Below are 15,649 nucleotides of genomic sequence, written 5' to 3' on the forward strand. Positions count from 1 at the left end.
TTATGTCAGGTGAAGAATACAATGCGTGCAGTTCTGCGTTGTGTAACTTTCTCCATTCTCCTGTAACTTCATCCCTCTTAGTACCAAACATTCTCCTAAGAACCTTATTCTTAAACACCCTTATGCCCGGTTGCTTCAATCTTGTTTAAAATGGTTTAATAGTTAACCGTGGTAATATCGTTATCACGGTTAAGGAGGTAATCTGTTGCACCATTACTTACCAAGATTTCTTTACTGTAGTTACTTGGCGGGCGGTTATCTTTCTGTTATTCGTATTCGCAACAAATGAAACGTAATATTGTAGTGGCAGTGATTGCAGGCGTTATTCTTTTGTCTGCCGAATTTATAAATAATTCAATCTTCCTCAACTTCGTGAGGTTGCCAAAGACAAAGAATGTTAAACAGTAACATTTAAAATGACATTAAAAATGTCTTACAAGAAACTAAAATTTGCAGTAGATAATATTTCAGGTAATGAAAATTTATAAAAAAAAATACAGATTAAAAATAGACTGAGAAAATTGAACTGTAATTTGAATTGAAATACAAATGTCGCCGTGAAATCTGCAGAGAACCCTTCGAAGCTATAATAGAAATTTCCTTAATTGTTGTTGTTGGGACTCCATTTAATTCAGTGCTATGAGTTAGTAGTTATTTATGGTACTTGTGAGGTAAGTGCATCTTTATTGCGCGAGTGGAAAGATTTAAGCACTAATTGCAGCGAATGGGTAAATAATTATTAGGAAATTTCATGACTACTAATTTTTTTATTTTTTATAATAAAAAATTCTAGTAGGCCTAATTTACTGATTAATTTTACAGAAAAACCCTATAGTAAGCTTTGATTCCATCTATGTAAGAATCCATATGAGTAGCTTAATATCAAAGACGGACATCTGACCTCAATCGAAATTTAGATAGCTGTGGTTTTTTATACAATTTTTCATGCTCTTTCCAGATATAGTGAAGCCATATGCAAACTCTAACACTATATTTATAAAATAAATTGTGTTAAATATTACAAAGGACACTGTGAATTAAAAAATTGCCTCTAGATCAAAACTAAGGAGACGACAGATGTCCGTCTTTGATATTAAGCTACTCATATATTAAGTGAAAATCACCTACGAATGATGTCAGTTGTAGTGCAAACGACTTTCTATATAAAGTGGTTCAATATTTTAATAAAATAATTAATAAAATGCAAACCACGTGTCATGGGCAGATACAATTTTGTACACTTGTCACTATTAAGCAGATATAGGCCTACCAGTGATCAAAATTTGATGAATCTAGCTTCGTAAGTATGGTAGTTATTGATTTCACTGTTGTGAACTCTTAAAACTAATGAACTTCGAGAAATTTCAGTATAGTGTTCCCTTATATGCGGAAGCCGGAGAGTTTGCACGAGGAATGCAGTTGGAAATGTTTACATTTATTGTTACTTTATTTGCAACATTGTTGTTTTCATTTGTTACTTGTAATTTATTAAGTTCTTGTTGCTGTAATACCTATAACTGTGACGTTTATGAAGGAGTGTATTGAACACTTAAATGTATCTTTATGCTGTAATAATTATTAAATGAAGTTTTCATACAGCAAGAAAAGAAATGAACAGCTTGCTGTGGGGAACTACACACGTAAACTTGACACATTATTGTCATAGAACACATACTGTACTCGTACAGTACGATCATAACAGCCATCTAAATATACTCTAATAACGAGATTTATCATTAACAAGTGGCCTGCCTCGAATCATAGAACATGCTTCGATAATTCTAGTAATGTGTGTTGCCTATGGAAACAGCGTAATCATCGAGAACACGTTCTAACCTTAGCTATTGTTATAAACTGGAAAATACTTATTATAACTGCGACACTAATTTCATTCTTGAATGGCAACACTGCTAGTCATAGTCATCATTTCGTAATTTATCCCATACACTACGCATCTAAAACCCGGTAAAACTAGCGGAAAATGCACTAATTTCGAAACATTTGGGCTGGCGGGTGTGTCGTACTAGTGTACAGCCTTAACGGTGTATTCTACGCTAAAAATTCAAGCACATTAGATTGAACTAACAAGTTTCTTCTGTTTTCATTTTTCGCTATTGGCACTAAAAACAGAGTTTGTCTATGTTGAGCGACATTTGAGTTACCCTGTATTGCTGAATAAATCCATGTATCTACTCTACTCTACTTTTTCTCCTAATATAATTCGCTTGAAAACTCCTTGAAAGGGGAAGGTGAACACCTAAATCTACTATTACACCAACCCCTGCCGAGGCGCATTTTCGCCAACACCAGTTGACTACGCTAAGGTTAGCAGCGTATAGATATACTGGTTGAAAGTCCGTAGTCCAGCCGGCCTTCTCTATATCTCAGTGATCAAAGAAGTGTTATGAATATGATAACGGCCTATAGGGCGGCCAGAATAATATTAATGCCTAACACGGGGAAACGAAAGAATATCGAGAAGAACCCTAATTGGGACCTTGCCTGCCTCAAGTGTCACTATGAATTTTTGAATGAAAAATCTCAGAATTACCGAGACTCATACCAAGATCGCCTGAACACAGACTGATGTTCTATATTACGCAGCCATCCCAGGAAGCAAGGCACATCTAACCTTCGAAAAGACGTGTTGTGTATTTTGGTCAGCATTCGAAAAAATCCAATCTGTGTTCATCTGTAAATAGTATATTGCACTGTTCAAGATGAACTTGTATATAAACTGTAGATTACTGAGTAACAGTATTCGTTCAATAACACCTAAGAATTGCCTATTCACAGACAGAAAGACAGAGATATTATTCGTTCAAAAACCACTACTTTCCGTCAATTATGCAAAAATAAACAGTTTAGTCGAACTGGAAATCTATATTTTTGTAGTAATGCAAGTTGCAGTTGTAATAAACATCCATTCAAAGTATCCAATACCGAATTAACCTATTTGTATTGCATTAATATTTGAAAACGTTCTGACATCGACAGAAGTTTCTAATTTATATTTTCTATCAGTATGGTACGTTACTTATCACATGACTGACAAAATGTAGTAAATTGAAAAACGGTGAAATTTCAATTGTCTACTTTCACTTATTGCAGAGAAAATGGCGACACATGCAAATAAATGTAATTTTTTAAAACCAAATACACACACGAACGTGGGAAGAATTATGTTTTCTTAACTGCACAGTCGCAACGTTAAGGTTCATCTCCAATTACAAAAACCCAGCCAACATAGTATAGAATGAAGTTTCAGTTAGAAAATTAATAAAAAGAAGAAGAAAAAGAAGATCTATAAGCCAAAGAGTTTTGAAATTAATATTCTCAGAAAAAATAGAGATTTGTGATTTTTATACAGATAAAAATGTATGGTAATCAATTTCTTCAGAAAACTTAAAAAATACGATTTAAATATAACAAATGAAAACGACAATATTTAAATTCCCTTGCGCCGGTTGACTACATTTAAAATCAGATCGGAAGTTCTCAACCCAAGTAGTATTAATTTTCTTATCTACAGATTCTACTCATTGACGCTAGTTCCATTTTTTCATTCTCTATGGAATTCGCGTTCATTGCTCCATGTGTAACAATGCCGTCTTCAACAATGCAAATGACATATTGACAGCCATGATGAGTTTCGATTTCAATTAAAGCAAGCAAAAATAGCGCCTTATGGTCAGTATGTGCATTGAGGAGCTCGGTTCGATTTCCATGGGACAACTAGGATAAACCTCTTCCCACTGAGGTAAGGTTTCTAAGTTATATTACGAATTATGCTTGAAAATTGCAACAATAAGTAGGGAATAAAAACATTTACGTTTTGTGGTGTCAATGGCGATTCTAAGATTAAATGTGTGTATTGGGAGCTGATTATTTAGCTACGACTGGACAGGCATTTTTGTTTGCAATTCTGTGAATCGTAAATTGTATTTAAATAGTATCTTAAATTTAGTGAATACTGGAATTGTATACAAAGTCACGAAAAAACGAATCAATGAAAGCATGAAACATCACCTATGCCAACAGAACAATTGTTAAGTACTAGATTTTTTATAATTACGTGTATTACTTATTAAATGATATAAAAGTATAATAACATTCGCATCGTAAGGATTATTATGTTTTCCTCTATTCTTTTAGAGATAGGCACGACTTCAGAATACCTCATAGGCCTAAGTACATAGCTGTGTCGGTTTTGCTTATTGAAACAGTTAGTTTTGGTCCAGGGGACATATATGTTTTTACGTATTTATTCAATTGTTTATTTTCTCTTGTGCCATCAATAGTAAACATGTGTTTTAATTATTTTTAATTTGAACAGTCTTTGTACATAAGTACTTACGCAGTATTGCAAAATATAGCTAAAGATCTTATAAAAGTTCATAGTAGGCCGACAGCGAATGTGCACCTTGAACTAAATTCAAAATGCAAGTTTTTGACAATGTAGCCTATGGGCATTATTAACATTGTTTAAATTCTACAGTTAAACTCACTTCAATAAATGTGTAATAATAATAATAATAATAATAATAATAATAATAATAATAATAATAATAACAGTAATAATAATCGTAATTTTGCAATTGTTGTGAAAGATGGGTATTTTCCCTGAACCAAAACATAAAATACAAATTAAATAAAAATTAGTATTTTACCGTGGACCTATTACAGCTGTACATTTTCATTTTCAAGGTCACACAGTGTGCAATTTTCCCAATGTAGATGGACAAAAATCAAATTTCGACTTGCTTAGTTAGACATAAGTGAATACGAATTCATGTTCTTTAATATTTGGAGGATGCTTGAGGAATAGCTTTCACTGTTTTATCAGCAGAAAGTTATTTTAGAAGAGTATAAACAATGAGTTGTTTGTAACATTTCTCACTTCTGTTGAGTCGTAGTCAGAGAGGCTTACTATGTGGGTGAAAAAGAGTCAATTGTTAGTGATTTATCGTGTTTGAGAAATGGAATCTGTTCAGATAGGTACGTTCTTACTAATGAACCTTCAATTTTGAATTTGGAAAGTATATTTCTTTGTACAGTACAGCTTAAATACTACAATGGAAAACATATATATTTTTTTCAAAATTCTTCAAATATGATGTAATTTTAGTATAGCCGGTCACGTCCGGTTACAACAATTATTTTGACATTTAATACAGCATCATTTAGAGTGTTGAATCCTGGTTTTAAAGTTTGAGCGTTCTTGCGCATTTATCAGTAATTAATTTCTTTTCAGTAGTGGGGCATACGTTGCTGAAGCTGGAACTGCCCCATGTTTGGCTTAACAGCAGAAAAGAATCATGGAGTAAGGAAGTTTCTAATCACTGTGTAAGTGTTTTAAGCATGCAAAGTTTTTCTCAAGACATCGAACATGAGGTTAAAAATATATTGGAAAAAATTGTATCTAACTTAAACATACTGTGGAATAGAACGCAAATCTAGTAGCAGGACAAAATTAATAACTTCTCTGCGTTCTAACTGATTGTTATGAAACATATATTTTTGTCTACAAAGTCTGATTATGTTTCTATGAGAGAAACTGCCCATTTAGGAATGGTGCATTTAGGCTACACAAAATTAGTAACACCTCTCCTGTATAACATATCTTTATGAAACTCTGTACAACAATTAGCTTACAGGTAGCATACAGATGTAACCAGAATTTATACACAAACCATATGCTACTTGTAATTATTCTTGTACAAATCTAATAACAATCTCTCATGTAGGAGAGAAGTTAATTTTGTGTAAATGTATCCCCTATAAATGGGTAGTTCCTTTTATGGAACAGTAAATATAGTTTGTACAAAAAAATATATGTTAGCTGTAACTTTCGTACAATGTTTAATAAAAATCTGTTAGAAAGGAGAGAAATTCTTAATTTTGTCTAAAATTATTTATCACTTATAGAGGGGTAGTTCCTCTTACACAAACGTAATCAGAGTTTGTACACAAAAAATATATGCTACCGATAAGATCTGTACAAAGTTTCATAACAATCAGTTAAAATGCAGAGAAGTTACTAATTTTGTCCAGCTAGATTTGCGTTTTTGCACACTGTGGGTCAGTGGTCGTCAGCACTCGCTGAATTGGATTACGGGTACCTATGCAGTGCATCGTAATATGCCTGGTCGTGCAGAAGGAAGAAAGAGAGAGCGTACCTGCAAGCAGGCATAGTGCAGTAAGGGATTCTAGACCCAGGGTGCACTGTGCTGATGACCGCTGCTCTTGGTTATCCTAATGGTTAAGAAAACGGAGTGCCATGAAATGGTGTTTCCTTCAAATGTGAGCTCTGCTGGACATATTTTCACTGAGGGACACCAAGACCCAAGGGGCTTTCATAGCACAATCAAAATTACCCCATGCCTATCTGTGTGTCCCACACTCCACATGAATATATAAATTGAAGTTAAAACTTTTTTTTTCAAATTTCTACAAATAATATAATTATTACTTTAATAAATTATGTTCAGGTCACGATTTTTCCTTTGTTTTGCTTCACTAATGTCCTTATCACTGCATAAATTAATAATATTGAAGTGCTAGTTTGGTTAATCTTTACAGAAGTTTAACTTTGTCTTGTTCTGTTTCGCATCTAGGTATTTCGCAAACAGAATAATACTAATTAATGGCATTTATGAATTAAACAATGATGTCGTTCTAGCAATCTTATTATTAATGTAGACAGAACATCATGTTTATTCTTTAGTAATAATGTTAATTTTACATATCGAGTATTTCAATGACATGATTTTAATCTTAAATCATCCTTACTTGCTTACTTACTGAGAAATGGCTTTTAAGGAACGTGCAGGTTCATTGCCGCCCTCACATAATCCCGCCATCGGTCCCTATCCTGTGCAAGACTTTGCTGTGATCGTGCCAGAGAATCAGTCCCATTCCGAGGCTTTTTGTATGGATTCGTAAGAAGCTGTTTTTTTACGGTGATGGGTTTTAGCTCTTCGTCCAGCCCCCAATCTGGAGGACCATCCCTTATCGACTGTCCATGAGTGCTTATTCAATATATTCGCAGCTACCCTCCATATCTGGAGGCTGTCTCCTCTATCCGCAACCTGAGGACTCGCCATGCCGTAGTGATAGGGACCCACAATACATGGCTTAAATCATCCTGCAAGACTAAATTTCTTGGTGTCATGTTCGATAAGGGTCTTAGTTGGTCTTTTCATAATGGTGACAATTATAATGATTTAGACTCAAAAAGGGGGACAAAGGCTAATTGGGATTTCTCGGTCTGTGATCGGGTCAAAAACCCTGATGAAAGTGATATTTAACCCTTGCGGTGAATTTCGGTGAAGTCCGGAGGGTCTAATTAAATCCACTCCCCTCACCTCCACACTGGGGCCCCCCGGGGATCTTTTAAGATGCGAAAGAGAGAGTGGAGTGCGGACAGCAATGGGAAGCTGAGTCTTTCTCCGGTAAAAGATTCCAGACATAAACTATCCCCCCAATCAGATGTCCGGGAGGGGGATACTGGGGAAGGACATATCATGGCCCAAGCCAACGTACAGGAAGAAAGAAGATCGACGAATGCAGCCACACAAGCTCCCGAAGTGATCCAGAAGATCCACGCAGCCACACAGACAGGAGAATCCAGCATTTCTGAAGGTACACTAATGGTTTACATCAAGCTGTAGTAATATTTCAAAGTAGGGAAGAAGTAACTAAATACAATACATATTTAGAAAATAAATTACCCACTCCTCTGTCTTTTAAACTGCAGAATGATTCTCCCATTTTGGTTGTCAAATCGTCTATGACGACATCGTAAAATCGAAATTGTTGTGACAGTTCCTTAATAAAGAGTTTTCAATTTCAAAACTGCCGACTCTGACATTAGCTTTTGGCCTATAGAGTTTCTCACAAATGCCTTTACCCTCTTTAGAATAGAGAGGAAGTGGTGGTAGGAATTGTTAATGCAAGTTCACATACTTTGACAACTGCAGAGTAGGCCGCCTCTAGTTAATCTTCCTTACTAAATTTCAACAACTCACTCACGCACCCAAAGATAATACAATATAATGGATTTTGAAACTTTTAACTTGTTGTGCTGTAAAAATAGTAAAACGTGACTTATCAGGTTCTTTCCCTATGGTATTCATATGACATGACACGATATATCGTCGCCTGAATGCAAGAACTAGGCAACTCGAAATTTGCTTTTTTTAGTTACCTCTTTTATAGCATAGCAAAAATCGCACAAAATGTAATCCAGGATCTAGGTAACTGATCGAACGATACCAGCGACATCTATTTTCCAATATAACAAATAGGTAAAAGAAAACGAGACATATTCCTTAGTGCAATAAATAAGTAAATAGGCGATGTCACAAAATATGAAAAATCAAGTTACCTAGTTCTTGCATTCAGGCGATGATATGATACAATATGATATATGATACGATTCTTGCATTTCACTTTTCCTCCTTCAGTGTCCTATGTCTTTCTTGAATTCTAATTATTATCTTCGTATACCCCGTTTTTTCCACATATTGCCCTTTTTCTACTTGTATTCACGCTGTTCTCCTTGTATTCAACAAGTTTGCTTTGCTTTGGATTTGTTCCCCTTGTACTCCTGAATTTTACAATGTTAAATTAGAACATAGTAATGTGAACAAAGTAAAATATTTGAGGAAAGGGCACTTCAAAATTTGCAATGTAGTTATGATGTTCAATGTTATATTAATTTTGCTTTACTTAACAGATTCGATGGAGACTAAGAGCCCGATTGTCATCCGGACGGCTCTAGAGAAGGCGACCACCAACTACAGCAGTACCGGTATCAACTTAGATGAAGACGATGGAGGCTCTTCATCTGGACCGGCATGGCAGGGAAAATCATGACAGAAGCAGCAACTCAGACCAGCTGCCAGAACTTGTACGTGGAGCTTGTACTTATTGTGCTGACGCAGGCATCCATACAAATAATGGAATCTAGCATTTCTGAAGGTACAGTCATTGTTTACATCAGTAATATTTCAAAGTAGGTAAGCAGTAAATAAATACACCCCATAGAGAACAAATGCTTAGGGTTGTCTCTACATTCGAAGTAACCGGTACTAATTGCTTCATCTTTGATTGATTTACTTTTATGATTCAGTTATTGTTAATATTTTGATGAGGTACATGTTCTCATGTTACTGTCTATCCAAGTTATTATGTTGCAGGGATATCACATGACAGTTACTTACTTAACGTGACCCTTATCTTTAAATTATTTTAAACAGTTGTATAGGCTCCATGCATATAGCAATGTGCTGCTACAGGCGGACACTACGAGAACTACTTGTAGGCTTGTCTTCAACAGCTGTGTGTGATCTGTGTTGACAGCTGACTGCTGGAAGATTCGAGTAGGAGTGATTTTATACGCATTTATTTAATCTTTCATAAAGTGTTGCCTTTAGATTGCTATTTTAAAAATGTCAAAGCGGTCCAACAAAATTATGTGCTGTGTTTTTAGCTGTAACAATAGATATTGTAATACAGAGCAAAATGTGAGGTTTTATATATTTTTCCATCACGACCCCACGAAATGGATTTGAAAAGACGATGGATAATAGCAGTAAATCGGAAAGAGTGAGCTTAAATTAAGTATTTGGGATTTAAGTATTTTAATTAATACCTAATTAAGTTTTTACAGAACTTATCGTAATCAAGGATTTTACAATAAACTAACAGTAACTATTGCATGCAAATAATTATGTTAATGTTATACTTACAAAATAAGCAGCTGTAGGCCATATTTTTAAACACATCATAATAGTAGGGCGCATTATATTCAGTAATTATAGCAAAGTCTTTATGATAGCCTGTATTATATAATTACAGAAATAGTCCTATATGACAAATACGGAAACATAGTATCATTACATACATATTTTACAATTACAGAATCATATTATGAATATAGAAGGAATTACATATACAGAAAAATAATATAAATAAAAGTACATTACAATATTGTAATAGTCCTAAAGATATAACATTACGAAGACATAAACAAAAAATAATTTATATCATTACAACAGAAATTACAAAACATTTAATAGAAACCAAAGCTACATTTTATTAAATCTATTTGAAGTGATTTTCTAAATATCATCTGCCTTTATAGTTTTGCCAAACATTAAAAAATATGTTTACATTAATATGTCACATTTACACGAATTATTTTTATAGGGCAGACGGCACTTTATGGACACCTTCCAAATCATCTAGAATCTGTAGCGAACATTTCATAGGAGGGTGTAAATCTCAAAATCCTGCTAGTCCAGCATATGTTCCAAGCATCTTTCCTGAATGTTACAAAAGGAAGTCAACAGGAACAGACTCTCTCAACAGATTTAAAAGACTGAAGAAAAGAACTGAAATAATTTCACAGCCGGATACATCAGACCTTTTGGAAAATAGTGGATCTATCCTAGTTACCACCAAAACTGATGCCCAAACTCAGACAGATAGAAATTATGACAAAGAAAGCAATTTTGAATTCAGTTGTGTGCTGGATGGAAACAATGTCAGCACACAAGCATGCATATCAGCCTTCCACGCATTATATGCCAAACCTAAGTGTTCAAGTAAACTGTCTGGGCCTGACTCCCCATATGAAAAAAGAGGATTTTTTGGTTATAGTTCAATTTCTGATGAATCACAATTAAATGTCCTGGCTGGTGTTAACACAGAAATTTTAAATTTATTTTTGAACTTACTGTCAGACAGTACCCAGCGTAAAATTAGTAAAGAAAATAAATTTTTAATATTCTTAATGAAAATGAAGTTAACCTTGCCATTTGCTGCCCTTGCTGTAATTTTCAATGTTCACCGTAGTACTATTTCTAGAATATTCCAATCTGTTTTACCTACACTTGCACAAGCAACTAAAAACTTTGTTTTCTGGCCCAGCAAAGATACTATTAATGCAACATTGCCTACTGTGTTTAAAGATAATTATCCGAACTGTAGAGCTATTATTGACTGCACTGAAATTAAAACAGAACAACCTCCTGAAATCAGTCAGCGTGTATATATGTACTCTAATTATAAGTCTGCATATACTGCAAAAGTTCTTATTGGAATTGCGCCTTGTGGTATGGTAACATTTATTTCCAAATGTTATGGAGGTAGAGCCAGTGACAGTTTTATCACAAATGACTGTGAAATTTTGAAACTGATAGAACCAGGAGATCAAATTATGGCAGATAAAGGTTTTCCCGGAATAAAAACTGTATTGGAGGAGAGCAATGCAATTTTGGTAATGCCACCCTTTATGAATGAAGGTCACTTAACACCTGATCAAGTTGATGATACTTATAATATTGCTAGTGTGCGGATCCACGTTGAATGCTGCATTCAAAAAGTGAAAGTGTATAATATACTTCAAAAATGTCCAAGTGAACTATTACATTGTATTGATGACATTGTACACATGTGTTGTGTTATGACTAATGTACAGCCTCCATTGATTTCTGAAGATCATTATTAGAACGGTATGCCAGTTCCTTTAAATAGTGTGTGAAGTAAAACTGTTGCAACTTTTCAATACAGCCATTCAGGAACATATCATTTCTTTGAATTTCTATAAGAATGGAAATATGATTCTCTGTATAAATGAAAAAATCACAGAGATCAACGCCACTACAGTACATCAGCAGTTGACACTGAGTGAAATATGTATGACTTTGTTTTAGTTCCAAATTTCCTTGTGAATTTTTTATAATATAGGATACATTAATGTCCCCATTCTAACCTACAATGGGGTTTTCTTTACATGAAATAGGACATTTAATTTCTAATACTCTTTCTGGCTTACCATTCATCATTACTATCCCATCAGGACTAGCACACAACCAAGGTTGAGTTAAATGAATGATAAGACCACGACCAGCAACTGTTCTGTCATATGAATTTGTGTATTTGTCAAGTGCAGTTTTTTCTAATTTACTTCCAAAAGTTACATTCCTAAGATCCCTACCATGAAGCAATTTTGGGTTCATGAGGGTATTTACCAGCTTCTCATGATCTTTTTTTCTAGTTTTAATTGAATGTGCCCTACTCGCAGAAATCCTATTTTTCTTTCTGTGAACCATAAGTCTGATTTTGATTGATGCAAGGTTTTTACACAAATTTCAGTTGCTCTGGTCTTATCAATTAGGACATGATTGTCATAAAAATCATTTTCTAATGCAGAAATGTTGCTACTACATTCATTAATTATTATAGGCCTAGTTTCTTGTTTCATTAATAATGTTGTGATTAGCCTTTTACATGCATTATTCTCAACAATAGCTGTGATATCTGTTATTAAATGTCCCAGCAGTTCATTGACAACTTTAAGTGATTCTGATTTTTTCTCTTCATTTAAAATTTTTGTCAGTATACATGGAGTTTTCAGTGCAGGAATTTCAATTGCTTCAACTTCAAGCCTCTGCTTTTTTTTGGGAAAAAATTCTTCTAATCTCTTCCCCTTGCTATATTTCTCTTTCCACGCATTTGAGATATGGGGTCGACACCATTCGCAGGGTTGATCAGTTCGCGAAGTGATGCTTTCGGAGTTAACTGCATAAACAACAGCGGAAATGTGTTTACACTTTCCTGACGATCCAGCAAGACATTCGCAGGAACTATTAGTCGCTTCTCTAGCAGCATTAACCTACGATAACATGAGGTCGTCTTTTTAAGTCAGCATCGTTTAATGTATAAATTAACATCAATCATAAATAGTAATACATAAATAACTACGTTACCTCTATGGTGACATGATAAGGTTTCAGGCTAACTGATGTCTGTCTTATTACATTTGCAGTTATTACACTCTTGCAAATTCCAGCGAAATATTTTTCTTGTAAATTTAATACATGACCACTTTCTGCAAGTAAACGACCTTTCTTAGAAGAATTTGGCCGATTATTGTCATAGAAAATACTTTGAAATCCCACTGTTATTATTAAATCTGCCATGGCAATACACTGTGAGATGACAGCTGATGCTCGCGCGGTAACACGCAAGAACTTACAATTTTCGCCACTCAGAGCGCGGCAGTGCATTTCTCCCTGCCACGCACGGAGCCTATAATACTACGCAAAGTTCCAATTCTGTACAGCGAGTATTTGCAGAGAAGAGCCTAATAGCTCATCCACTAGCCCTTACAGAGAGGAGTGGGGCAAAGCGGGATGTGACATAACCTTTCAGCGGAGCAGTACCTATTTATCCTAGGCATTACAAAGATTTAAACTCAGAATTACACTGCCTTTTAGGTGGACTTGGAACAACTGATAAGAAGCTCGCAGCATCCATGGGTCCCATACCAGCGCCATCATTCGAAAAAGAAGAAGAAAACGAGGAAGTTTCCATGTTTGGACTGTCAGTCATCAAAGAAGAAGATAAGAGAAGGGCGAAGGATGGCTGCTGTCCCTGTCTAAAGAATGTATTTCGTAGGTTTCGTCATCTTTTTAGACTTAAGTATTTACAAATTGTATGTCTAAGAGCCAGTTTCAGATAGATCGCCCTCGCGTGTTTCCTTCCCCACTTGTTCATAGTTATGCAATTCTGTTACAGTAATAGTACATTATGTGCAGTCCTTAATGTTACTAACCATTAAAACTTTCGTTTTGTTTGGTGGCCCTTTTCTTTATTTGCTAAAATATGTCTGACTCTCACGCTCTGTCCCTTGGCTCCACTCAATATGGCGATAATTAAGCGCGTGTAGTAGCATTTTCCATTTAATTCTTTTGTATCCCAATAGGCACATCATGCTTAAAAATGTTTGGATATGTAATATTATGAATTAATCATTTTTATGGCCATGCAACAGAAGAGGAGTGTACTTTTTTTTCTTGGTGCGTATTTTTTTCACACTTCCGTCCCGAGAAATCTCTTTCCCTCTAGCTGGCACTAGAGTGCACTGAAAGTAATGTGTGAACGGCAACAGACTTACTGCAAGCTAAGCTCATGCAAGCAAATCTTTGTTTTCTTCAATGTAGTTAGTAATTACAAATGTTCTAGAATTTTTAAAGATTATGTGGTACTTTGTCTGAAACTAGATTAACAACGCCGTCCTAGCTCGCCATTTAATAAGGAAACATGATAAAAAGTTCGAAATATTTTTTTCTAAACTCTATGTTTGGCGGTAAAATCATTACCACTGAACCAAGCCGAACAATCGAGTGCTCAGACTAACAAGGTTCTATCTTCTGTTTTGTAAATTTTACCGGAGAGAATTTTTAAAGCTTGTTTAGAAATAAAATAAAAATGGAAAACATTTCTAATCATCACTCTGGTCTGTTAACTTCGTAATGACTTGTTTATTATTTCGAGAACCTAAAATGTTCGGAATAATATTATTTTATATAGTACTGAGTTGAAGGCTAGATGTGCGTTAGAAGTAACTTTAGTACGTGTTTAACTTTTGATTCTTTTTCAAACTTCGCTTTTATGATTTATTTATTGTTAATAGTTAGATGACGTATATGAGGTGCTCAGTTCTAAAGTGGATCAAGTCCATTGCATATAGTTTTGAGATAATTTGACTTAAAGTTAACTTGCTCTAGTGAATTATCTAATTTGACTAGCAATAATTTTATTGTCCAACATTGCTTTAGAGATATCAACTTAAATATAGGAAATGAAGTATCAGGTGCAAAGTTGTTTGTTAGCTCTTAATCATATTTTGAGAAAGAAAAAGTGGACTTGATCCATTTTAGCTCTGAATGTTTTTCATCATGAAGATGAATCAACTAGGAACAATGGCAAAATGTGTGAATAATGGAATTGTTATTGGTTCTTTGCAAGAAAATCAACGAGTCTGTTCTTCCACAACTCAGCTCATCTTTAATCGACATAGAAGGGCACATCGTCATCCGAGAGCATAATCATTTTGGTAGACCATCGACCTTGTGACTGCTTCTGTCCACAAGTTTTTGAAGTGGTTTTGGGCCACTGGTTCCTCTAGTTGGACGAATCATAAAAGATACATCATATCTGTCTTCATCGCTATGGTCTGCCCTTGGTGCTGTCTCACAAATTTAGTATGTGGATAAGACATGGACACTTTCTAAAAATCTATCAGTGTGCTCAAAGTAGTTTTAACCTGCAGAGTTCAACGTTCTATTCGCTCGCACCTCATTCACCTTATTTCTAACCACTTAATTGATTTGCCGTCATGGATCTTCTTTCTGTTGACCATGATTTTCCCAAGTTTTTTTGCAGTTAAATATCTGGTGTAGTACTTCGATTACATTCAAGGGATTCCTAATCTTCGCATTCTTTATCACTTCAACTCAGTCTTGAGGTGTAAGAATTTATTTATTTTAATGAAACTTTGAATTTTTTCCCCCCCATTGTTAATTTATATGTTGTAAATCTAGAATTACATATTGTAAATGTGTACAAAAAATTACACAAACACAAAATACGGAATATATAACAATAGAAATAGAATAAAATAAATAATACATCAAATAAAAGGAGATCACAATAATATTAATAATGAGAGGATATTTTCGTGAGCTTGACTCTATGACACCAAAATGTCGGTCATTAGGTGGAAATGAGTGGTGATAAGAGGAATTTTTGGTAATTTGTGTCTATCTTTTTTTATTTGTTTATTTTACGACGC

The 15,649-nt window shown here is 34.6% G+C and overlaps 1 protein-coding gene across 7 annotated transcripts in view; it reads left to right on the forward strand.

Annotated features, from left to right (window-relative positions):
• Positions 1–1,149: 1,149 nt before the first annotated feature.
• LOC138715424 (uncharacterized) overlaps positions 1,150–15,649 on the forward strand; it is a 131,677-nt gene continuing 117,177 nt past the window's right edge. For 6 of the 7 annotated variants that reach the window (XR_011336316.1, XR_011336314.1, XR_011336315.1 and 3 more), the window contains exons 1-3: positions 5,356–7,644; positions 8,741–8,985; positions 13,290–13,466. Coding sequence is in view for 2 of the 7 variants with exons in the window: in XM_069848316.1 (XP_069704417.1) it covers positions 8,862–8,985; positions 13,290–13,466 (301 nt within the window). In the remaining 5 variants the exon portion in view is untranslated. The other variant, XM_069848317.1, reaches the window with a different exon arrangement.

This window comes from Periplaneta americana, chromosome 15 (genome assembly GCF_040183065.1).
Source record: "Periplaneta americana isolate PAMFEO1 chromosome 15, P.americana_PAMFEO1_priV1, whole genome shotgun sequence".
Lineage (NCBI taxonomy): Eukaryota > Metazoa > Arthropoda > Insecta > Blattodea > Blattidae > Periplaneta > Periplaneta americana.